General features: G+C 43.5%; 2 protein-coding genes across 21 annotated transcripts in view; both read right to left on the reverse strand.

Moving 5' to 3' along the window:
• The window catches only part of LOC136445858 (titin homolog), a 45,013-nt gene extending 25,686 nt beyond the window's left edge, over positions 1–19,327 (reverse strand). The window contains exons 1-11 of one of the 5 annotated variants that reach the window (XM_066444046.1): positions 19,248–19,319; positions 16,992–18,239; positions 15,224–15,427; positions 14,508–14,924; positions 13,947–14,066; positions 12,892–13,020; positions 12,323–12,500; positions 6,479–6,545; positions 2,001–2,207; positions 1,262–1,401; positions 391–610 (exon numbers count right to left, since the gene is read on the reverse strand). In XM_066444046.1, the coding sequence (XP_066300143.1) occupies positions 391–610; positions 1,262–1,401; positions 2,001–2,207; positions 6,479–6,545; positions 12,323–12,500; positions 12,892–13,020; positions 13,947–14,066; positions 14,508–14,924; positions 15,224–15,427; positions 16,992–18,239; positions 19,248–19,295 (2,978 nt within the window). In that variant the 5' untranslated portion in view covers positions 19,296–19,319. Of the gene's footprint in view, positions 1–390; positions 611–1,261; positions 1,402–2,000; positions 2,208–6,478; positions 6,546–8,307; positions 8,572–12,322; positions 12,501–12,891; positions 13,021–13,946; positions 14,067–14,507; positions 14,925–15,223; positions 15,428–16,991; positions 18,240–19,247 lie in introns of those variants that run through there. The other 4 variants (XM_066444047.1, XM_066444048.1, XM_066444049.1 and 1 more) reach the window with 4 other exon arrangements.
• A 1,341-nt stretch (positions 19,328–20,668) lies between these two features.
• LOC136445610 (LIM domain and actin-binding protein 1-like) overlaps positions 20,669–23,705 on the reverse strand; it is a 48,030-nt gene continuing 44,993 nt past the window's right edge. For all 16 annotated transcript variants that reach the window (XM_066443718.1, XM_066443709.1, XM_066443708.1 and 13 more), the window contains one exon: positions 20,669–23,530. In XM_066443718.1, the coding sequence (XP_066299815.1) occupies positions 22,861–23,530 (670 nt within the window). In that variant the 3' untranslated portion in view covers positions 20,669–22,860. The remainder of the gene's footprint in view (positions 23,531–23,705) is intronic.

Here is a 23,705-nt window from a genome sequence, read left to right on the forward strand (position 1 = left end):
GGGACAGTGGGACTGGACTATAGAAAGCGTTATGCAACTCTTCTGGTTTCTAGTCACTGAAAAGCAATGCTATACACTAAGGGAGGCACCCTGATAAAATAAAAGAAAAATACACAAATCATTGGGAACTGTCGTAAATCACGCCTACCTGTAATACAATGCTAAACTTTCTTCCAACACTAAGGTATTCATGGGTCAAATTTTCAACGACCACTGTCGCGTAACTCGCGAGTTTACGTTCGGTAGTGATTGGTCATTATTGATCCTGAAGAAGGCGACAGTGGTCGTTGAAAATTTGACCTGTGAATACCTTAGTGTTGGAAGAAAGTTTAGCATTGTATTATGATTACTACCAACACAAATGGGCTTCCGTGATAATATGACACCTACCTGTCGTAGAGCGGACACTGCTCCTTCTGTATGTTGAACTCGGCGTTGTGCACCATGTCGGCGTTCACTTCGAACGGGTTCTTCAGTCCCTTCGCGGCGCCCATGGCGACCACCGCCTCCTCCGAGAAGTCCAACAGCTCGGCGTTCCTCACGTCTCCCCTCTCGAACTTCCTCTTGAAGACGGTAGAAACGCCCGTAGGCACGTCTTCTGGCTTTTCGCCTGTAGAGTGTAGTAAACGGAAAAGAAATTAGCAAAATTTCCGCATCTAGAGAGCCTGCTAATGCTAGAGTCATATTTCCAAACCGGGACCCGACCAAGCTGTTTGACGAAACGAAGTATAAAAAGTGCATATGAATAAAATAAATAAGTTATGGTACATGGTATTAAAGGAGTGATGTTTTTTGACGTTTTGTTGACTTTAATACCGTTCCCGCAAGCTACCCCGCCGGGCCCCGCTTTGGAAATGTGACCCTAGCAGAACGATGAAGGAAGAACATCCTTGTTGCATTATGTTTGGGACTGCATCTGTAAGCAGCTACACCTACAGCTGCAGTGCAAAGTGAACCAGTCAGAAGAGGAATTAAAATAAGGTGATAGACCGCAACCGAAACGTCGGTGTGAATAAAACACTTGGATGTGTCCAACGAATTTGTTATCCAATCTTTCCTGCTGTTTGAAATCTATTAAAAAATCGTTTTCTTTTGCCATGAAAACCATGTTTCGCGGGGATGTCATTCATAAAATGAATCGTTGATGAAGGTTAGACATCCTGTTAATAAGATACGCCAAATAGCAGTTACTCAAAATCTTATTCGGTCGCTTGAGTAACTGTCATTTAGCGCATAAGAGGAATCCTTTTCAGTGCCTTACCTTGGTATGTAGGCTCGGCAGTGTGTACCTCTCCTCGGTCAAACTTGGGGATGAGCTGGCCGTAGCTGTCCCTCACCACCTCGGTGGCAACCTCGCGCTGGATGTTCAGCTCCGCGTTCCTTACGTCGCCCTTCTCGAACCTGGAGGGGGGAGGGGGTGGTAAGTACAGGCTTCCAGGCACCTTTGACCCACTTCTGGGGTCACGAGTCCGTAAATAATTTTACTTCTATGAACTTCATTGGTTCCCACGCACCAGCTAGTACTGTTACTTTAATTTATCACTCCTCGATACTCTCGACTAGATTTTAAATATTGGTTACCTATGTAATCTCAATCAGCGTTAATTATGTACTTTAAGCACTCGGCGCTGCCGATGTGCCACTGCTTCAAAGGTGAATTAAGTTCAAAGTTCAAAGTAAAGAGATGCGCTCATAGTAGTGGGTCATTTATCAAGACAAAGGCTGGAGGTTCGAGGGTAAATGTCTACGAAAGCTTGTGGACTATAATAAACTTAGTTTTTATTCCAAGAAGAATTTGGTCTGAATTTCAGTCACTGTGCCCTCCATCAGGATGAATGGCAAACTGATTTTACCACGTGACCTTGCAGAAAGTCAAACAAGTGCGAGAAAGCCTATTGTGAGTCCAACTCCTTCTTTTGTCGGAAAAGAAGTTTAGTTTTCTATAATGCCGACTCATACACCAACACATGTCCTTCGTATTATGATGAGATGTGACGTACTTGTGACGTAGTTCCCATGATACCCCGGGCCCAGGCATGGACGACCTCTCTTCCTCGATCATCCTCTGCATTGAGATCTTCTCCTCGTCTGTCAGCTGTTCCCCGGCCTCGAAGCGGGCGCGCAGGCGCTGCAGCCGCACCTCCCTGAGCGTAGCCTCGTCCCGCTGCAGTTCCTCTCCGCGCCGCACGGGGTGCTCGCCCTCAATTCTGCAGTGACATGAATGAAATACATTTCGTTAACTTTGGGGGATAAAAAACAGAAATTTGCAGAAGGACTTTACTTGCTAACTCCCTTAAGTCTGCAGGATAGACAATAAGTGACAACAAGTTTTTTTAACCTCCTTGGTGACAGGAATAAAATATCTGACATATGTTTTACTTTGGGGGATAAAAAAGTATACATTTACAGATGGACCTTACTTGCTAACTCCTAGCCTGTGGCAAACCATTTGCCCCCTTGTGACCAATATAAGTACCTTATATTTCTTGTCTTTGGTCTACACGTAGTTTTCATTTAGGCTTTTGTATTTACGTTTGTGTTAAGTGGTGGCATCAGAATAAGTTCTGTCACCACGTTGTCCCTAGACTCTGTTTATGATCTCAATAAGATAAGATTTGAAAAATTCTATAATAGTCAAAGAAATCTAGCAAATACTAGCCGTGGAATACGATATCAATCTATATCGGAGAAGAGGTAAAATATATCTAGCCTATGTAATAGTAGCCTACTTAGTTTACGTCCACTCAGATACTTGCCACCACCATAGTGATGGCTAGAATTAGCAAACTGTCATTTCAAAACCACCGTCTTTGGAATAAACAATCGCTTCCTTGTGCGGATGGTAAGCCTTTAAGATGCGGGTACGAGGGGGTGTTTACATGAAGAAACACGTTATACAAACAGTACAGATGTACGGCATGGGCGCTGGTGTATATTGTAGATACAACGCATCAGGTCATGATCCAAGATATCTTTTATTCATCTTTTGCTACACCTTTTATTCATATAGTGTTGGTTTGACCAAAATAAAGTTTGGCAACATGGAAAAAATCTCAAAATATTTGTATGGCATTTGCTTCTTTTTCTGTGTGAATTTTTCGCTTGTCAAACTTTTGTACGTTTTTTGAGTGATACAGTGTAGGCGGGGCATTTAGTTAAAGAGGGGTTCGCAGTGCCCTTGACACTCCAATAATCATAAACCAACAGAATTACTCCCTGCTGTATTCTGTCAGGACTTTGAAAGCTCAATTTGGCCTTTGAAAACTCAATTTCAAAGACGTATAATAAAAGAAGCGACATGATTATGTCATCAAAGTGATCAACGATTACAAAGTTTTAACCTTCTCAGATTTCACGAATTTTAACGCAGACATGACGTTAGACGTACTGTATGATAAAACAAGCAAAAAAGATAAGGTGATCAAAGTTACAAAGTTTTAACCTCCTGAGATTTCAAGAATTTTAACTGAGACATGACGTTAGATTGGCAGGAAATAGTCTGGTTGGCAGCCAGTCGGAAACTCAGAGCAGATATCCCCCGTTATCTTCTGTCAGGGATATGTAGCCTCTACCAGCTTCAGAGTGGCAAGCTGTACTCCTTCAGCGGACTAACTCCACTGGCATGTTATCTGTCTATTTGCCAATTCCTACTCTTTCCAGCCACCTCTGGGGCCTGGTAGAGGCTAAGGATTTGGAAGCTCAATTGTAAAGACGTATGATAAAACTACAAGCGAAAGGATTATGTTATCACAGTGATCAACGAATGGAAAGTTTTAACCTTCTGGGAGTACAAGAATTTTAACTGAGACATGACGTTAGATTGGCAGGAAAGAGTAACCGCAGAATTCGCCACACGGAAACGCGAAGCAGATCGCGAAGACCTGTTCACCGGGCGAACAGGAAGCGAATTCTCCCGCCAGGCGCCAAATAAGACCTGGTCTATCGGCAGTTCGTGCCGAATTCCTGACGTGCCGAGGTCCCGCAAACATCCTGCGTTCAGCAAGGTCTCTGAACTCCGACGACTAGAGTGAGAGATGAGTTTCTGAGGCTGGCATAGGGTTTTGGTAGTTTGTCTCTGTGTCTTCATTAAAGCAGACCCTGTACTGTACTATAGAACAAACCCCATGGATTGGGATTGAAAATACTATCATTATAGAATCAAAGTTTGTAGTAGTAAGAGTAGCAGTAGTTTTTCTGAGGCTGACATAGAGTTTTGGTAGTTTGGCTCTGTGTCTGCATTAAAGTAGACCCTGTTCTGTACTATAGAACAAACCTCATGGTTTGCGATTGAAAATACTATCATTATAGAATCAGAGTTTGTAGTAGTAAAAGTAGCAGTAGTTTTTCTGAGGCTGACATAGAGTTTTGGTAGTTCGACTGCATTCAAGTCAAGATTTTAACAGGACCCTGTACTGTACAACAAACCCTATGGATTTCGTTAGTATAAACTATCAGAGCCCGGGAGGAGTAAGTATAGCTAATTACGCCTTGGTGAGGTGAGGTATCAAGTTTTAGCAGCTCTGCAAACCTGGCTCCAAGCTTAGTTTAATGAGTAGGCCTTGCTATGGATAAGCCACGAGCCCATGACTGATAGCAAGTTCCATATTTCGATAGTTCTAGTGAATTTCTATTCTGGATTGCTTATTCTTGTAGTGGCGGTCTTTCCGTCTTTTTTTATGGTAAGAAATGCGCAGAACTGACGAATAAATCAAAACCGGTGCAAATAGTATCGCTAGGTCAATACTATGGGAGCCAAGTCAAGAGGATATGAACAACAACAAAACACGTATCTGGTTCCTGGTAACCCCCTATCTTAGCCTCCCTGTCGGCAGGGCCCAGTGACCCGTCAAAAGATGCCAAGTCGTGGAACGTGACTGACGTAGGCAAGGGATGTGTTTGTAGAAACACGTGATGACAGCGCGAGGTTTGGCGTAGAGACCTCAAGGTCGACTCGAATCCTGACATTTTGAGAGTGTTTTGGTGAGGTTTGAACTATATTTAGAGCTCTCTGATGTCCGAAAGAGTTGGAAAAGTTGCAAGAAGTACTCGCGATGTATTGTATGATGCTTGCATTTTTTTCTAAAACTGCAAAAGTCTTATCAAATGAGTAGATATAGACGGATTTATAAACATGTACACATAAATGTTTCAACTGCGTGATGACACCTGTTTTGTCTCACCGCCATTTTAAAATGGAAAAGTTTGATAAAGAAGTAAAAATTCTGATCATAATTGGACACAATCTTCACAACGCAAACACAGGCACTCTAGACCTAACTTCACGCACAAGTTGGATCTTGGTTCAATCATACCTATCTAAATTATAATGCATGAAGCACTTCTCCTCACCCCAAATCTCCAAGCAGATTTTGGAGGTATAGAATTCCAGATTGAAGTTCTTAATTCAAGAGAGGTACTAAAGTTTGTAGTTATTGCGTTTTACTGACATTTATACTTTATCTTATGTTGTGCACCCAAAATGCTTTGTGTGCACCTAATTTGTTAGATTAGGTGCACCAGTGCACCTATTCCCAAAAATGGATTTCGAGCCCCGAGAACGTGACGATATACAGTAGCTTTCCAACATCTGCTTGGAGATGCCCCTTGTTGTCATGCCGCTGAAAGAATTCGCGACTCTGCACTCTGCACCGAGACGGTAGTTCCCGAGCCAAAACAGGAAATGCCAGGATCAGCTGCAGCGCATACGTTAACGCCATCCAACAGAGAGTTTCAACCTTTTGACGTCTCTTTTCACACGTTTGGCGTCTGCTCAAGACTTGAAGCTGTCTTCAGCCCAGAGGCATTTAAACTATGGGGGAGTCAGGAAGACGTCTGCTAGGGCTGCAAAGGTTACAGACCTGTTCCTTTTACGCACTTACATTGGTGATCACAAACTGACCTACCCCGCTCACCTTTAAGTTCTCCACATTTAAAGTATGGAGAAGTCAGGAAGACGCCAGATAGGCCCAAAAAGGTTACAGGCTTGGGAGGTACCTGTTCCTTTCACTCTCTTAGACTGGTGATCTTAATTCACCAACGCTACGCGTGTGATCGCAAACTAAGGGCACTACAAGAACAATCTTAACCTTTAGCACACTGAAGTAGTCGTTTGGCACCCCCATTCTCTATTGGTTACAGAGTTGGGCAGCAGGGAGAAGGTTAAAACATAGGTACGTCTTCGACTTGGTCAAGTTGCAATTTTGTTCTGTGCTTTTTTGTACGCCTTTCTGGCAAGGTGTGCATATAAAATCGCGCACCGTTTGAAAGACATAGAAAATGCCTAGACTCAACCAGACTGGACCAATTATTATTTTTTTGTCGAATTCTACGATTCGTACCCCCATAGGCAAGGCCTGGTGGAGGCTAGAAAATACCCCCTGAAAGCCGCAGGTTGTACATTTGAAGTCAACGTGACACAAAGCTGAGTGCAATGGGTTTCAATACACCGAAGTATGAATTCTATTTTTTCTCCCCTCACCTGTATCTGGTTAGTTTGCCCACTCGCTTTCCTTCATCCACCTCGGAACTCTCTTCTGTCCGTGTCTCTGCATGTAAAACATGAAGACAGTGGATCAGACATGTTAACAACGAAAATGTAGAAAACATGAAGACAGATACACTTTCTCTATCTTTTTTTATAGAGTAAGCGATGGGTACCATACAAGCCAGATATGTGACATCTACTAACATAATTCCACCAGGGTACATAATGCCGCAACCCTGAAAAGATACGTGTCCAAACACATCTCCAACCCAACGTCCCCCAGTATAATGCACTCCTGTATATCCAAACTGTGCATACCTGGTGGTGCTGCACTAGAGATCTCTCATTCAAACACTCTGTTTTTCAAAGTGGCTGATTTATGTAACCTGGCGGACTAACGTTAATGGAGGTTACTTGACATGATTGTTCAACATGTCACGTAAAAGTGGAAGAAACTCCCCCATAAAACACACAGTCAAAAACACACCCTCACAACCACACAGGGGTCACGCGAGTGCACGCACGTTCCTGTGAAACTCGTCTGGTTTTAGAGCGACGCTGTTTTAGAAATAAGAGCGCTCTTAGGTGACAGGCAACGTTTTAGAAGAGAAACACAAGAATGCTTTGGCTAGGGAGGAATTGACCTTCACATAGAGGGGCAACATAAGTCACACGTACTATAAAATCCAAACAATTTAAGATGGTCATGAATAGATGGACTTTTCATCGAGACACTTTATATCTTTATAGAATAAGCAATGAGAACAATACAAGCCAGATATGCAACATAATTCCAGAGTACATAATTCCGCCACCCTGAAGAGATAAGTCCGAACATATCTCCAACTCAACGTCCCCTAGTGTACTTAGTAATGCACTCCTGTATATCTAAACTGTGCATACCTGGGAGTACTCTACTAGAGCTCTCTCAAACCCACTGTTTTTCAAAGTGGTGGATTTATGTAACCTGGCGGATTAATGTTCATAGACGTTACAGGAGTTCAACAAAGATCTACTTCAGGCACGTGCTTGTCCTGATCTATTTTTATCTAAGCGGTAAAGACAACACGGGTTGCACCAAAACATCACACAGGAGGGCGGAATCCGGGCGGTTCCCACAAAGCACTGTGAAGGAAAAACGCTTCACCGACCGGGCGGTAAACAAATATCCAAAACAAACCCTACCGCTAAACCACGTCTTTGAAATAGAGCATGGCGACCCACCCTTTTACAGCACAACCTGTTCGTATAAAGCGTACTAAATTTACGATATCACCTGTATAGCGCTTGAAGGACGTCCTTCGATGGTACTCAACTTGTCGTCGCCTTAAAGTGCCCGTCTTAGCACATCCACTGCGAACCTTAGCCTCTACCTACTTCTAGACTACGCCGGTTTATAGGGAGATTAATTTACAAGGGGAGTTACGTTATGTTAATCTTAACGTGGACTGACACCCCTGGCCAATTATTCCTTTCTTTGCCAAATTCTACGATCTGTACCACCGTAGGAAGGCCTGGTGGAGGCTATGCGAACCTCAACTGCCAATGAATGATCTAGATCCTTCCCAGGAAAACAAGCTACCAAAGACACACGCACACCTCGATTGAACTTGACGAGCAGACATACTTTTGTCCGAAGGCCACTGGTGTGAATCACTGTGACGCGCAACGGCTGGAGGACGGTACCAGCTGGATGATTGACGTCGCTGTCAGACGACAAATTCCCTCAAGGCTACGCAGTTCCCGCCATATAGTACCAACAAGTGCACCGTGCACACCTTACCAATGGATAGAGCTATGGACCCAAAAAAATTGATACTTACGGACAGAGAGGTCTATAGACGGCCTCCTTGTCGACACGAACAGAAATACTTTGTTCTCTTCCACAACAACGGCGGATTGGCAAGCGTCGCCCATGTTGCCGAGACCAGCTAGGTCCACCACTCCACACACACCTCCACCGACCGTCCTTTTCCTACTGTCCCAGACGCGAGGCTATCTCAGGGGAGTTTGGGTACACCTCTGTACTCTATTTGCTCGAGCCTTCGGACTTATATACGCGGTGATATCGTCTTTCGTCATCCCCTAAGGCTGCTCCTTGGCTCGTACAACATCTGGCGGGAAAGTGACGTCATGACAGGTGATGCACTGGAATGCTCGGTTCAGGGTCAGCGGCAAGTTTGAAATCTTGTCTGAACTTCAACTTTCCAGCGACTGAAGGAGCGAGGAAGTTTATTTACAGAGAGCATTGAGATAACAGAGTCTGTCAAACCGAAGTGACACTTGCGGAGAGGTTTAAGATGCACGCATCAATCTTGGGACCAATCTGTGCTAAAACCGGTCCTAACTGTCCATCATAATTAGCAGTTCAACCAATGAGAGAAAGCCAATTAGCGGTTCAACCAATGAGAGAGTGGTTGCATGTCCGTGAAATATCTACCTTTTTAAGTTTTCGGGCCCTATCATACTTGTGCGCATTAACATTTTTTTGGTTCAAGATAAAGTCTGCGGTGAAGAAGTTGTTTTCTACTTTGACCCACCGTTGTGCAGCCTAGTTATCGAACCAAAAAAAATGACTTATTCGGCTGCAAACTTAACATAAATCAAAAACATGCTAATACACAAATCATGCGGTTTTATATGTACGCACAAGTGTAAAGGGGGCTTTAATTTTGCATTTCTATGTTTAACGGATGTTGGCAAGGCTATGGGATAGGTAAATTGTAACGATATGGTTCGACGCGAAGTTCGGCAACGATGTACAATGACTCATACAAGAAAAACGCGCTGTATGCAAGGTACTATTGACGGGAAAATATACAGAGGACCTGTCCCTGCCCAGGGAGCTGGTGTTTTGGAACCACCGAGAACAAATAAACACCATGAGGTAATGTCTCTTGGTAACCCATAATTTCCTGACGTTGACAGGCTCAAGCTTGTAAGGTCATGTTGCTTTATCAAAACGGACATTTTTCTACATCATGTCTGTTATCAGAAGGTATGCAGGAACTAGGAAACACATCAGATTGTCTGCATAACTGGGTTTGAATAACAGGTTTGATCCCGCCCGTTTCCCCCTCAAAGTCCAAAAGAGGAAAGGGGGATACTGTAAATGCAGAAATGTTCGCGGGGATTTACTTTCGTGGTAGGGAAATGGAGTGTTCGCGGTGGTTTTGAGTTCGCGTTTGAAACAATAGTAGCGCTACAGTCACACAATGGGACGGCTTTTCGCGGTGGTTTTAAGTTCTCGGTAAAGAGTTCACCGCAAACATAAAACCAACCCTCAAAGTCCATAAGGCCATGTTGATTTGACTATATGGATGACACCCTATGGTAACCCCAAAACTGATGCGAGCGTGCGAATAAAAAAAGTTGTAAAAAAAAGTTGCCTTCAATATGAAATCTGCATGGTCAGGAAGGTTGAACAAAACACACAGAGAATAGTATACCAAATGATGGATTCTTCATTCTTGGTCTTTCACGTCCTCTTCTTGGAGTTTGGCATTCTAGACATTAGTATCTGTTTTCCGAAAAATCTTTTTTTGCAATTTACGGCATGTATTTGACCATTTTGTAGCTGCTTTGCACGATTTACAGTATGGTAGAAAACTTTTTTCCTTGGAAATGGACGAAAATTGATGCGCGCGTGGATGTCATCCATATAATCAAATTAACATGGCCTAAAAGGAAAGGGGATATACTGGCAGCAGACAGAGGTCACGAAAATGATGCTCGTAGTTCGGTCTACAGGGGAACGTGTTTGGAATTCCTCGGCGTGATTTCAACACGCGAGGATTTTGTCAAAGTGTTCAACACGTGTTTCACAGCTTGAGTCTACCCTGCCGATTCTAGGTGGGTTGAAACTTAAGCGGGTATCTTACTGGACACGCAAAGTGGCGCAGACCAGCGCAAATGCGCTCCAATATGTCGCTTGAAATTTTCGCCTTCGGAAGGTTTCCGCAATAATTTGGCGCAGTCTGGTGACACACCCGCTTAACAGAACAGGTAAAAACCATTATGACGCCAAACTTTTGCTATTTTTTTCAGCAACTTTTTCTTCTTAATTAGACCGTGTCTTATCGGTCAGAACTAGATTTACGTCAAATCAAATCAAGTTCAGGGGCATACTACACTTTGTTTGAAAAAAAAACAAGAACACGTGCTTATAGTTAGATCCCATAGCCTGGCAGCATCCGTCAAAAAAGTAGAAATACAAAATAAAAACGTGAAAACCCAACTATTTGACGAACATGCAACCACTCTCTCATTGGTCGAACTGCTAATCGCCATGCTTTCGTTGGTTGAACTGTAATTGTGATAGGCAGTCAGGATCGGTCTATTTTTGACCACGGTCTGGAAGGCAGAAGCTTTTTTAGTGTTTCTATTAAAAGCTATAGACACAGTTAAGTTACAGAACTCTGTTCTAGTCCAGGCGGTTCCTGCCAGAGCAGAACAACAACAAAGCATTGCTGAAGACATACTGTATGTAATGTTACGCGGACAGGACTTAGACCCCCTGTTTCAAAACAGCTAAAACTGTAAGCTATCTGTACTTATGTAAGGTGTATTCGGCTGAGATATTCCACTTTGAAACAGGCAAAAACTGTCTACACTTCCGTAAGGTGCAGTCGATTGATCAAGCCGAAAACATTCCGGAGTTTCGATACCGGAAAATTGCTCATATTTCATTTCAAACATTCATCTTCTACTAGCTGGCTAGAGCCATAACTACAATGCAAAGTAGTATCTGAATGTACCGTATTGACAATAAGCAACACAACAGTTCCCACTTTTACACACACACACACGCGCGCACACGGACGCACGCACACACGGACGCACGCACACACACACACACAGATATATGCGACAGGGGCCTTTCCGGGAAGGAACGTACTCTCCAAGCAGAGGTTCGGCTCCAGATTGTTTTTGACGTCTGTTAAGGCTTTGCCATCGGGTTTTCTATTTGGACAAAATAGAAAGCCTGCTAAAAACGACCGCAAACATGTCAAAAACAATCCGGAGCCAAACCTCTGCTTGGAGAGTAGCCTTACCGCACGATCGACCTACATTCGCCGGTACTGTGTAAGACCGTGTGTTTGCATGTACATGTACAACAAACAAGCCTCCGTCACACGGCTTTACTCTTGTTGTCAACTTAAGGAGATGCTCGGCTGACAGAGGACAATGACGGTCCTTGAGGGGGTCTTATTAAGAGAGCGGACCTGTTTACAAATAGGATCAGGCATTCTAACTCTGGTGTCAGCCATACATGGAGAGGAGATACTATGGAAGCGCATCTTTCTCCCTCAATGTAGTCGTTTCAGCCACTCTGTCATGTCAGGCCCACCGCTTGCATATGCCGCGCCCATATATACATGTATATATGAGTTGTATGCTAATATGCGGGTCCCTTATATGCATGGGTTGGGGGGTATCTCTCAACTAAACGCGTAATACCGCAGCGAAACACACCGACTGCGGAAGTAACAGTGCCACAGCACTAACCGAAGCTAGGTACTCATTTTCACTTGATTGAAGTGAGGAAAGTCGTATAAAGTGCCTTTCCCAAGGGACCGTTCCCGTCGAACACCATATCGGAAATTTAGAACCCCCTGTTCTATTTGGAACACCTCCGCTCTGAAAGGGTTTCAGAGTCAAGAAAGTTCAACAGAAGTCAGTCCACATTATTGCCAGCCAAACGGTGGCGGCCATTTTTGTTCGTCAAGCGCCGTTCAAAATAGAACAGGGGGGCGTGGCTTATGGTGTTCGACTGGAACGGTCCATTGATTGGCTGACGGCTGGCCAGCGCTAACTCGTGTCAGAAAAAGAACCTACCGACATCCTCTGTGGTCTCCCCGTCTTCAGTGGTGGTTGTCGTAGTGGTGGTGATGATGCGGTGTTTCAGTTTGCGGGTCTCGATGTCACCGGGCCCGGCCTCGAACTCGGTCCGGCGGACCGTCACTCGGGACGGGCCAGACGGCTGCTCCACCCGGGTGAACTTCTTGTAAACTTTCTGCCATGGCGAACAAGGAAGGCGACACATTTGTAAGGACATAAATATTGCACTTTGTTTGAAAGCTAACACCACACTCAAGACAGTGTAACACAGCCAATCGCATTGCAACTGCTCATTGTTAGTAGTCACATGTCATTTTCTATTCCATTACTTGTCCGTGTTTTCCCTGTTACTTGCAATTAGCCTCCTAGAAGGAATTTGCAATAAACTTATTGTTTGGTCCCAAGAACAAGAAGCAGCCCACACAACATAACTAGTAGTAGTATAGTATGTTACGGGAAAACAAAGTTGTAACTTCATACGAGATAAGTACAAAGATTAAGTGTAACTTAGACATGAATAAACATGAACAAACAAGCAAACAATCAATCAAACAAACAATAGCTACCATTGGCGGTGCTTCAATGACCGTTTTCTTGACTTCTGGAGCGGTTTCCACTTTGTGCACCACTGTCTTGGTCACGGTAGGGGGCGCTTCTCTCACTTCCACTTTGCGAACAATTTTGGGAGGCTCCACCTGAAGAGATATCCAGAACAAAAGACGGGATGTTACCATAAGGCGTAAACAACCCCACTGCTACAGGCTTGAAGCTTCACAGTTTTAATCGGTGAGCCAATGTTTCATCATATACATTCTTAGTGGAGATGTAGAGCAACATGTACCGTTCTTTCCTACATGTACATGTAGGTCTTGACTATTGTGATGTGGGGTTCGCTGACATCAAAAACCTTGTCCTTACCTATACCTAGTTGGATAGCCTAGATCCAACCCAATTCTTGACAAACGAGGACTATACACATTGGATACTTTTTATATATTTGTTTAAAACACAAGAAGTGAGATATAAAGGACTTAACATATCTATATATAAAAATATTAATATGTATGACTCGTCGCACAATGCAATATGACCATTGCCGCTAGTTGCCGCTGCGTGACTGCGACGGGTGTCATGGTCATGCAGACTGAGGATGGCTTGAACGTCAAACTCGAACTCTTGAGCACACAATCATCTTCATGAAACTTAAGAGCTTAAGTGTGGTCATTCGGTGTCAGGAAGCAAAATTGCAGTTACTGACTCAAACCAAGGAATTCGCACCAAAATCACCCCAAGATTAAGATGATATTTACTTTTAGATTAGATAACATACCTAAAATTCATTTAGTTCTCGTGGATGGAACACTGAAACAAAGACAGGAAGAAACTAGAGAAGAAGGAAGGAAAACAAGAAATAGTAATCACGAAATTATACAGGAAGATAAGGAACAAGGAATACGAAAGATAGAAGGAAGAGGCAAGATAAAACACAAGTAAAATGTGAGAAAAAAGAAAAGAAAAATTGGAAGAAAGAGAGAAAAGGAACGAAAGAAAGAAAGGATAAATAGAAGATTGAGCCAAGACAAAGATCATAACGAAAGAAAGAAAGATAAGACAGACTAACCTTAGTGATAGTGTGGACCTTGGTCTCAGGCCTGACAGCCGTTTTTTCCACCTTCGTCTGAGTTGTGGTCACAGGCTCGCCCTTCATCACGGTAGTCGTAACTTTGGTCGTCTTTCGTACCTTGGAGAACGAAAAAACACACACAATTTAGTAACTCAATATAGTTGTGATAAATATCTATATAACGTCAAGTCCTTCTGTAACACAACCAGCTGCCCCCTCGCTGCATGCCTGCAAAGCTGTTGTGTTACGTATAGTATACGCTAAACAGATACAGAAATGAAATGAAGACAATAAATTGCGTCACATGGTGGGGTTGTAGTAGAGAAAGTAACAGCTCCGCCCCTTCGGCGTCACCAAAAAAATATAAATTTCGACGAATTGCGAACAGGGCACAGGGCAACGGTATGGCAAAACGCGCAACATCCAAATTGTGCGATGATTGTTTGGTGCTTTTGCCGTTTCCGATCCGTTACCATTGTATCAATGTATTGTAATTCTATAATTGTTAAAGCACAAAAAGACTTTGAATGTGGCATTGACAAGTGATTTATTACCAACCTCTGGAGGCTCTGCCTTGCTGGTGACGGTACGGAACGTTGTGGTTTTCACGTCCGGTTTCTGGTCGCTGGAGAGGGTGCGGGTGACCTTCCGAACCTGGGTCACCTGTGGCTGCTGCTCGGAGACTGTCCTAGTGAACGTGCGGACCTCGGACACTTCCGGCTGAGAGGTCACGGTACGGGTCACACGACGGACCTCGGACACTTCCGGTTGCTCGGTCACTGTACGGGTAACGCGGCGGACCTCGGACACTTCCGGCTGGGAAGTCACGGTACGGGTCACACGCCGGACCTCGGACACTTCCGGCTGCTCGGTTACGGTACGGGTCACACGACGGACCTCGGTCACTTCCGGCGGCTGTTCGATGACGGTGCGAGTCACCTTTCTCATCTCGGTCACTTCCGGTTGCTCTACAGTCTAGCATAAGCGCAAAAGAGAACGAAAATAACTGTAATACAAGTACAATTTATAGATATTCATTTCAAGCGGCAAACGAGTGAAAATCTACCGAAAAATGAGACTGATTAATGAATCATTTTCTCCACTAGTCTAAGTTAGATCATAGTCATGATTTACGTTATGATAATTCCATGAAATATATCTTTCTCTTTCACTCTGTTTCTTTCATTTGGAAACGTTCGCTCAAAGGGATTGTATTTCATGTAGCAGTAGCAGCAAGAATCATCATACACTATACGCCAAAACAACACACTCACCGTCTTTGTCACTTTTCGGACTTCGGTGACTTCTGGCTGCTTTTCTTCTGTGACGATCCTGGTCACCTTTCTGACGCCCCTCACTTCCGGTGGCGGCGTTTGGGGCTGAGCTTTGGCCTGAAGTTTCTGGATTTTCCTCATCACTTCGGGCTGGGCGGAGGGCGTCACCGTACGGACAACGGTGACTTTGCTTTCGACCGGAGCCTGATAAGAATATCAAAATATCAAAGATACACAAATATATCACAAATGCAGGGATAATACTAAGGTAGGATGAGCCCGGAACGTCATGCACACAAAAAGTGCAACGACATGATTAAGTGTAAAGAAACACGACCAAAAAAGTCAAACTAGTATCCATAACTTCGACGCATTTCGTAAATTGGTCCGGAGGGCAATAGGTTGGTCTGAGGGTTTGGGGTGGTCTGACGGATTTTGGCAAGGATTGTGGTCTGGCCGCTGGTATTAGGAGATTTGTTCAGCCCGATCTTCAGTCAACGACAACGATTAGTCAAGGGTGGATTGGATTTACTTGGATCGCAAAGAAGGGATCATTTTAAGGGACAAATCACATTCTCATCTTTGGTCTGCGAGGTCACCAGGGCTACAAACGTCTTCGGCATTGACAGAGTCGTCGTCTTGGAGACTATTTCGACCTCGACGATCGTCCTCGAGATCTAGAGTCACAAAAATTAAGTACTGTTTGTCAAAATTGTTCAGCAGGGTATGGGGCATGACGTAGGGATGGATAGACAAAGGATGTTAAATAATTTGCGGTCGACTTTCCTCCATCATTTTTTCTCCGTTAGTAGTTAGCCTGGTCTTCATGCGCGTGTTCACAAGGCTGCGTTGCAGCAAAACCGCTGAGTTACTTTGAGTTAGCCTGCATTGAGCCTGCGATGTGCTACTCCGAGTCGTATTGGTGATAATGCCACCCTCAACATCACGATGAAACTATAATGTCGACAATGCTTATCCTCTCGTTCCAGGGGCTTGTCTTTTGTATATGTTAAGCAACTACCCTGGCGTATCGGCTTGCAATCCGTCCTTCTCGCTGCGTTAGCGCTGGCCTGCCGTCATCCAATCAGATACCCCCCTTTGTTGTTTGAAGGACCAGCCAATCATGTTGCCTCGTGACCGTAGGCGGCGACGTGATTGGTTGGTGACGTCTGGGCTGCCGTCATCCAATCAGATACCTTCCTTTTGTTGTTTGAAGGAAAGTCGCCAGCCAATCATGTTGCCTCGTGACCGTAGGCGGCGACGTGATTGGTTGGTGATTGGTTGTCATCGAAAAGGACGTATCGTAGGCCGGTAGGTCAGGACCGTTGCTTTTCTATATATGATCGGCGGGCCTGGCGTAAGAGGATGCTAACGGTTCATCTTAGTAAATGTAGCACATTCTCCAATCTGTCACTTTGTAGCTGATTGGTTTAGGTCTGTGGAGAATATTGCGTAGATAGCTATTTTTTCTTAAATTGTATTTTCTTTTCATATTGTCTGCTGTAAATGGTATATTATTTTTGAAAACACCTGTTTATTCGAAAGAGCTCTGGACAACTGAACATGTCTTCTTTTTTGTAGTTCTGGTACTCATTCAACGCCAATGAATATGTCACTTGGTTCTTTTTTCTGTCATGTTCACTTGGCATTACTACCATACGACCACGGAGTAGCACATCGTAGTAGTAGCGCACACAGCACACACCTGCACTGCTTCGGCCGTTTCAAAGATGGGATCAGACATTTCAATAAAGGTTTCGGAAATGACCTCGGGTTCTCCTGGTGCGAAGGTCACTGTTTTCGTCTCCTCCTTTACTTCGACAGGAACAGGTTTCGCCGGAGGAGCTTTGCCTTTCTTTTTCTTCTTTGCTGGAGGAGGGGGTGCGGCTTTGGCTTTGGGCTTCTCTATAGTTGCTGGAGGGGGTGCGACCTTGGCTTTGGGTTTCTCTGTTGGAGGGGGTGTGACTTTGGCTTTGGGCTTCTCTGTTGGAGGGGGTGTGACTTTGGGCTTCTCTACAGCTGATGTAGGGGGTGCAACCTTGGCGTTGGGCTTCTCTATGGGGACTGGAGGGGGTGTGACTTCAGCTTTGGGCTTCTCTTTGGGCTTCGCAGCTTGAGGAGCTTCGGCTGGTGTCGGAGATGGTGGAGGTGCTGGAGTTACTTCGGTTTTCGGTACTGAAACGTCTGCAGTCACCTCGGATGCATCCACGTAAGCATCGGCAACACTCCAGGACACCACCGGCACTACTGCTTCCTGGGCGACATCTGGAGTGGCGGGTTCGACTTCGCTTGCCGTGACTTCCATCTTTATTTTTGCAGAACTCTCTTCTGGTTTGGCTGGTTCCTTGGGAGCTTCCAGTACTGATGGAGGTGCTTCTTCGACGGCTGGGGCTGGAGTTTCTCCAGCTGTCGGTGTAGCTTCTTGAGGTGCCACCTCAGCGATTGCAGCAGCTTCTTCAATGACAGGGGCAGGGCTTTCTTCAGCAACTGAGGCCTGAGCTGTCGGTGCTTCAACCGCTTCAAGTGCCGTTTCTGGAGACGACGGTGCAACGTCAGTGACTGCAGCAGCTTCTTCAACGACAGGGGCAGGACTTTCTTCAGCAACTGTGGCCTGAGCTGTCGGTGCTTCAGTCGGAGCAACTTCAGCAGTCTGAGGTACAACTTCAGCAACTTGTGTAACTTCTTGAGGGGGAGGTGCACTCTCAGAATCTGCAGCTTCTTCAACAACTGGACTTTGTTCAGCAGCTGTAGGTTCAGCTGCTGATGCTTCAGGCGCGGCCTCTTCGACTGCGGCTGCAGGAGGTGGTTCTATGGGAGGTTCTGCCACCACTGTTGGCGTTTCAACCGCCTCTTGGGCAACAACTGGACTTTGTTCAACAGCTGTAGGTTCAGCTGCCTCTTGGGCAACCTCTGCGGCTGGTGGTGGCAGCGGTGGTAGAGGTATGGGCTCTCTTTCTTCCTTTGTTTCACCTGGGCCGTCGCTCACGGGTGCAGGGGTTTGAGACGGCTCCGCCTCCTTAATAGAAAGAAAAGAATCATCTGTCGTCTCCATGTTGGGGGGAAATTTGAGTTATCATAGTTTTCATTCAATGCTGTGGTTGGGTGAGAATGGTTGAGAATGGTAGCTGTGTAAACGGGGGAAAACTGGAAAAGTAAGGTTAATTTTCGTAAGCTTTTACTGTTGAGGAGAGGTTGGTTCCGTCGGTTTGACTGTCTAGAAACTAAGGACAAAGTTTGGTTGAGCTTCCAAGTTTTGAGTCAGAGAGTATCTTGGAAAAGATCTGGAGTTGGAGAGATTTTATAGACTATAGCTACCATTGTTGGAGGATATAGAGGGTTTTCAGGACTAGGTTCAGGGAAGACTAGGTTCGAGTGACGTTTTACTGGTCGTGGTGCAATAGGATAATGTAGGAAATACAGTTTAAATGTGAAATACATGTGCACACGCATAACAAGGAAAAGGTTGTTGACTATATGTTGAAAGGAGCCTCGGAGAAAGTCTCTTTGGTACTTATTTAAAGAATGATGATCGACTAATTTACATGCATAACAATGGTTGTGATGAGATTAAACTTGTGATCGATGATTTTTCTTCATTTACTTAAGATTTACGGCGCTAAAGCAACCTGTTCAAAGTATTCCATTCAAAACCATATAATGCGGTAGTAATTTCATTGTGAAAATAACATAACCATTGCTCACAAAACTGTTGTTAATAATCGTCATGATATGAAACGATTTTGCGAAAATGTCCAGCAATGTTTGTTCTTTTTCAGAATAGATCGATCCCATAGCCAGCCCAACACCGTCAAAACACAAACATGCAAATATTTGATCGACATGCAGCCACTCTCATTGGTCGATCCGCTGACTGCCATGCTATCATTGGTTGGACTGCTAATTGTGATGAACAGTCAGGGACGGTCTGTAGAGTATGGCCATGTTTACACACGCATTTCCGAGCACTACGAGTGTACTTGGACACGCATGTGTAAACCGGGCCTATGTCCTATTTTGTACCCACCTGTACTGTGGGAGGCGATGCCTCGGCTGGGGCTGGCTTGTCGGCCATCGTGATTTACTAGACGCTAAACAGACAAACCACAAATAAACATTGACATCACTCTGCGAGTCATTCTGAAAATCACCAAAATCAAACATAAAATTCGAAACAAGAGCGAATAGAGATTTGAAACGAAAGTAGTATTGACAAAAAGAGAATGAATGTAGTAGTGACTTCAAATAAACAAGGACAGAAAAAGGTTATTTACAAAGAGTCAAAATGAAATTCCGAGAGACGATGGATTTTAAGAATGTTAAAGAACAGATTTGAAGAGAACGCGCTGCATGTCTACCAATACATGAGAAATCTGCGGCAAGAATGAGGTCCGATACGCTCATACGACGCAATGCCATAAAAACAACACTGGGCAATAGGGAGGATATCATTTCAGGAGATCATAGATAAGTATCGAGTATGCTCATTACATGTCTAATCTCCAAGCAGATGTAAGGATCTGCCTCATTCATTGTTTTACGCCGTACCCTTACGTCTGCTTGAAGACGAATAAATGCCCACATTTGACGAACTTCTGTTAAAGGCAACCAAAGCAACATTAGGGCCAAAAAATGGACATGAAAAAAATGCTGAAATCTTATTAACATTGTTTAGCACATTTGCGTAATAACTTCATACTTTTAGGATTTTAAAACCGCGCAAAATCGTGCCGTACGATGATCCCCTTAGTTTCGCGAGCCTACAAAAACTCTGGCCACGATTTCAGTGAGTTCTAACATCACAACAACGTCGTCTTTTTGCATCATGGACGTTGCTATACATTGTGATGGTGCTGTTTGAACTTAACATGATCAAACATGTGCATGTATAGAAATGACCAAATAAATTGACTTTCAAAATCCGATTTTTCGTACTCTAATATTGCTTGGGTTTCCTTTGAGCCACATGAATCCTTGCGGGCCAAGTGCAAAATGCAAGATAAATACAGTATGTATTTGAATAAATACGAAGAGTATATTTCTTTAATCACTATCAACTCCCCAGTGACAACTTCTAGTTACACCTACCTTGTACATACTGTCGTGCAGCTTGCAATATGGAGATTTCAAACTGGTTCTAAAAAAACATGATTTCCAGCTAGAATCGCTGTGTTGTTTCAGAATCTTACAACAGCACATAACGATCGTTCTAATTGATGCGTGCAAATGGACTCACAATGACTGGTATCAAAAAGCTGTACCTACCTTCCATGGTGCGTCAAGTCAGTAACTAATGTTACCATAACAAGTACACATTCGACGCCACCTGCCGAGACGCAATTGAACTACAGATGTAATTTACTACAATCGATCACAAAGATGTTACAAACGTTTTCAAACAAGTGTCATATGTATCTGATAAAAAGAACATGAAGAGGAAACAAAACGTGAAAATCATTTTCTTTATTTCATGAACCTTATTCGCTTTACAAAATTTTGAATAAAACGCTCAGTACATTCTACTATCTTTTTTTTTTTACAATGTAAAGCTTGAGTCTTGATCAGTCAAGTTATTCAATCACCTCAAATCTTTGGAAACTTTTATTTATCTTAGAATATCATTTCCGGGCCAAAATCCCTACTATATGTATGTAGTAAATATCTCAGGCTAGCCTTGTCTAAGCATATCAATGTGTTCCCATTATAAATGTTCATAGTAATCTAGTATACATGAAAATGAAAAATATTCAAAGATACATTAATGCAACATTTAGCATAGCAATTAGCAAAAACATGAACAATAAATTGGAATGTCCCACATGGAATAAATCTTACATCCCTTTATAGATATTAAGAAATCTGTAAAAGCGTGCACAAAATATTATTTAAATTTGTAAGTAGTAATTGTCCATATCTTCATCATGTTAAGTAGAGATTTGTTAAGTAGAGATCTCAATTGTGACTTATAGGAATGTTTGAACAAAATAACATCATAGCCAGGAATCACCTTTTTGGAACGGATAAAGTAAACATAAAAAAACAGGCTTAGCAAGCAACCTAAGGTAAATTAGTCTACTCACTAAGTCAGTATGATTTTTTTCCTTCATGGTATTTTATACAAAACTTCCAAGACCAAGATTAAATGTGGTCTTTGTATACAATAACACTCCTTTGGTTACATACATGTATGTGGCAAGGTTTCATTATGCAATAGAGAAACTACATTTAAGTTTAGGCCATGGTTAGTCAAGAATAATCTTGGAAAATCACCTTTAGTTTCGTACTTGCCCACTCATTGGAATGTATGAAACAGTTATGGTAATTGGTGCCATGTGATTGGCCTATCTTCAGCCAATCAGAGCTGTGACATACATACATACATACGTGTCACAGCTCTGATTGGCTCATCTTTACCCAATCAGAGCTTCCTAGCAAGTCCAAGAGGTTATCAAGCCCAGCTTGAGGAGAATTTCAAGAGCTATATGGTATTCAGTATTTTCAAGACATACAATTAAGTAGGCATATCATGTTATTAAGTCTATTAGAAGTTTTTTTTTAACATTTAAACTATGACTAATTGTTAAGCTAAATATTCCCTGGATATTGTACACCAAACAAGCTACTAACTCTGGAAATATCATTTCTCTATACATCTCTGGAGTAATACATGTGTTTTAATTTTCAGTACTACAATTAGACGAAATGTTAACTTAGTTACTGTAACCAAGCATTCATCATACTGATCACTACAAAACCATGTCTCCTGTTGTTTCCGATTCTATCAATACTTGATCAACTAAGATCTGTACATTATGGAAATGCATTTTACAGTTATCAGCTTTATTGCATTATCAAATTGTAGTAGCACTTTCTATTGTCATGCAGATGTTATTACAAAACCTCCCCAACCCCAGGAGTACACACCATCTCTTTGGCAATGTGTTCACAATGTTATTCATTGCACAAAGTTTGCTACTATTTCATTCTGGTGTGAAACATTTCCTCTGCATTTCGTTATCGATTCAAGCAATCATGAACTCTTAGCAGCACATCCATGTCATTAATTACCATCTTATAACAAGTGCTGTTGTTAACTGTAATACTGTACAAATCTGCAAGGTGGCATTGATGCTCAAAACTAGAGAAAAAGGATGTAGTATATTCTTGTAGACATGCAAGGTAGATGGAGAGCCAGATATGACTTTTTCAATCAACTAGATATACATTTTTGAGTCACCCGCAATAGTATTTTAGTCATAGGAATGGTAATATTTTGTTTATGGCACATTAGGTAGTAGTTCTATACACTGTAGCTGGCACTGGCAACAGTTTGTTAACCTTCTCCCTGCTGCCTAACTCTGTAACCAATAGGGTACTGGGTGCCAAACAGCTACTCCAGTGTGCTTAAGGTTAAAAGACAACATATCGTGCACACATTCTTGAGTGATCTACCTCCTTAACTCCGTGCCAGGTTAGAGTATGATGTTGCATGGTAAAGATTAGAAGAACAGGTTTAGAAGGAATGACAAATATAACCTACATTGTACAATGAACCAACAGCATGTACAACTTACAATTACTTGCTGACTCAAATCTAAGCACTAAGCAAGAAAAAGAAACATCTTAACAAGAAAGGAGACTTAACAATCCTCCTCATCTTGAGAGCTATCCCGTAGAAGTTTCTGGCGGTAGAGTCGAGCCCGTTTAATCTCCTCCTCTACGCTCCCTTCCTTCAGTGAAAGCTCGCGCTGCCGCCTTTCTTCTTCATCCATGCTTGACGACGAGCCCGATCGTCTCTTTGTGCGTCTTTCCTCGCTACTTGCAGAGTGGCTACGGCCTCTGGACCCTTCCCCGCTGCTTGCGGAATGGCTTCGGCCTTTCGGCGCCTCGCGACTGCTTGAGGATGAAGACCTGCTTCTTCTAGTCACCACCTCTTCTTCCTCTTCCTCCTCATTTTCGCTTTCTGAGGGACTTTCGCTTTTAGGAAGGCTCCGTCGCTTCACGGGGACAGGACGCCTCACCTCGAATTCCTCGTCGTCTTGGTCGTCCTGGACGGGAGGCTTGTCGTCGAACTCTTCGAGATCGGCGCTGCGAGGCCGCCTTTTAGGAACAGGCCGCTTCACTTCCACGACCTCTTCGATCTGCTGCTTGTCTTGGGCATCTTCTTCGGGACTGTCAGACTTAGGAGCCCACTTGTGCTTGCGCTGCACTTGGCCGAAGCCCTCGTCGTAGTTTCCCTTAGCCTGGAAGAGCTGCTTGAAGTGGGGCTTGCAGTAGAGCTTGTCGTGAATGCCAGCAAAAGTGCCCAGACTGCAAAGACAAAAAAGATGTAAAGATTACTTTTCATTACACAAGGGGAAGAAGAAAGGGGTGGGCAATGGAAAAGATGGGAACATCAAGAAGTGGGGCTTGTAGTAGAGCTTGTCATGAATGCCAGCAAAAGTGCCCAGACTGCAGAGAGACAGAATCATTTTGTTAAAACTAT

The sequence above is a fragment of the Branchiostoma lanceolatum genome, chromosome 12 (genome assembly GCF_035083965.1).
Source record: "Branchiostoma lanceolatum isolate klBraLanc5 chromosome 12, klBraLanc5.hap2, whole genome shotgun sequence".
NCBI classification, from domain to species: Eukaryota; Metazoa; Chordata; class Leptocardii; order Amphioxiformes; family Branchiostomatidae; genus Branchiostoma; species Branchiostoma lanceolatum.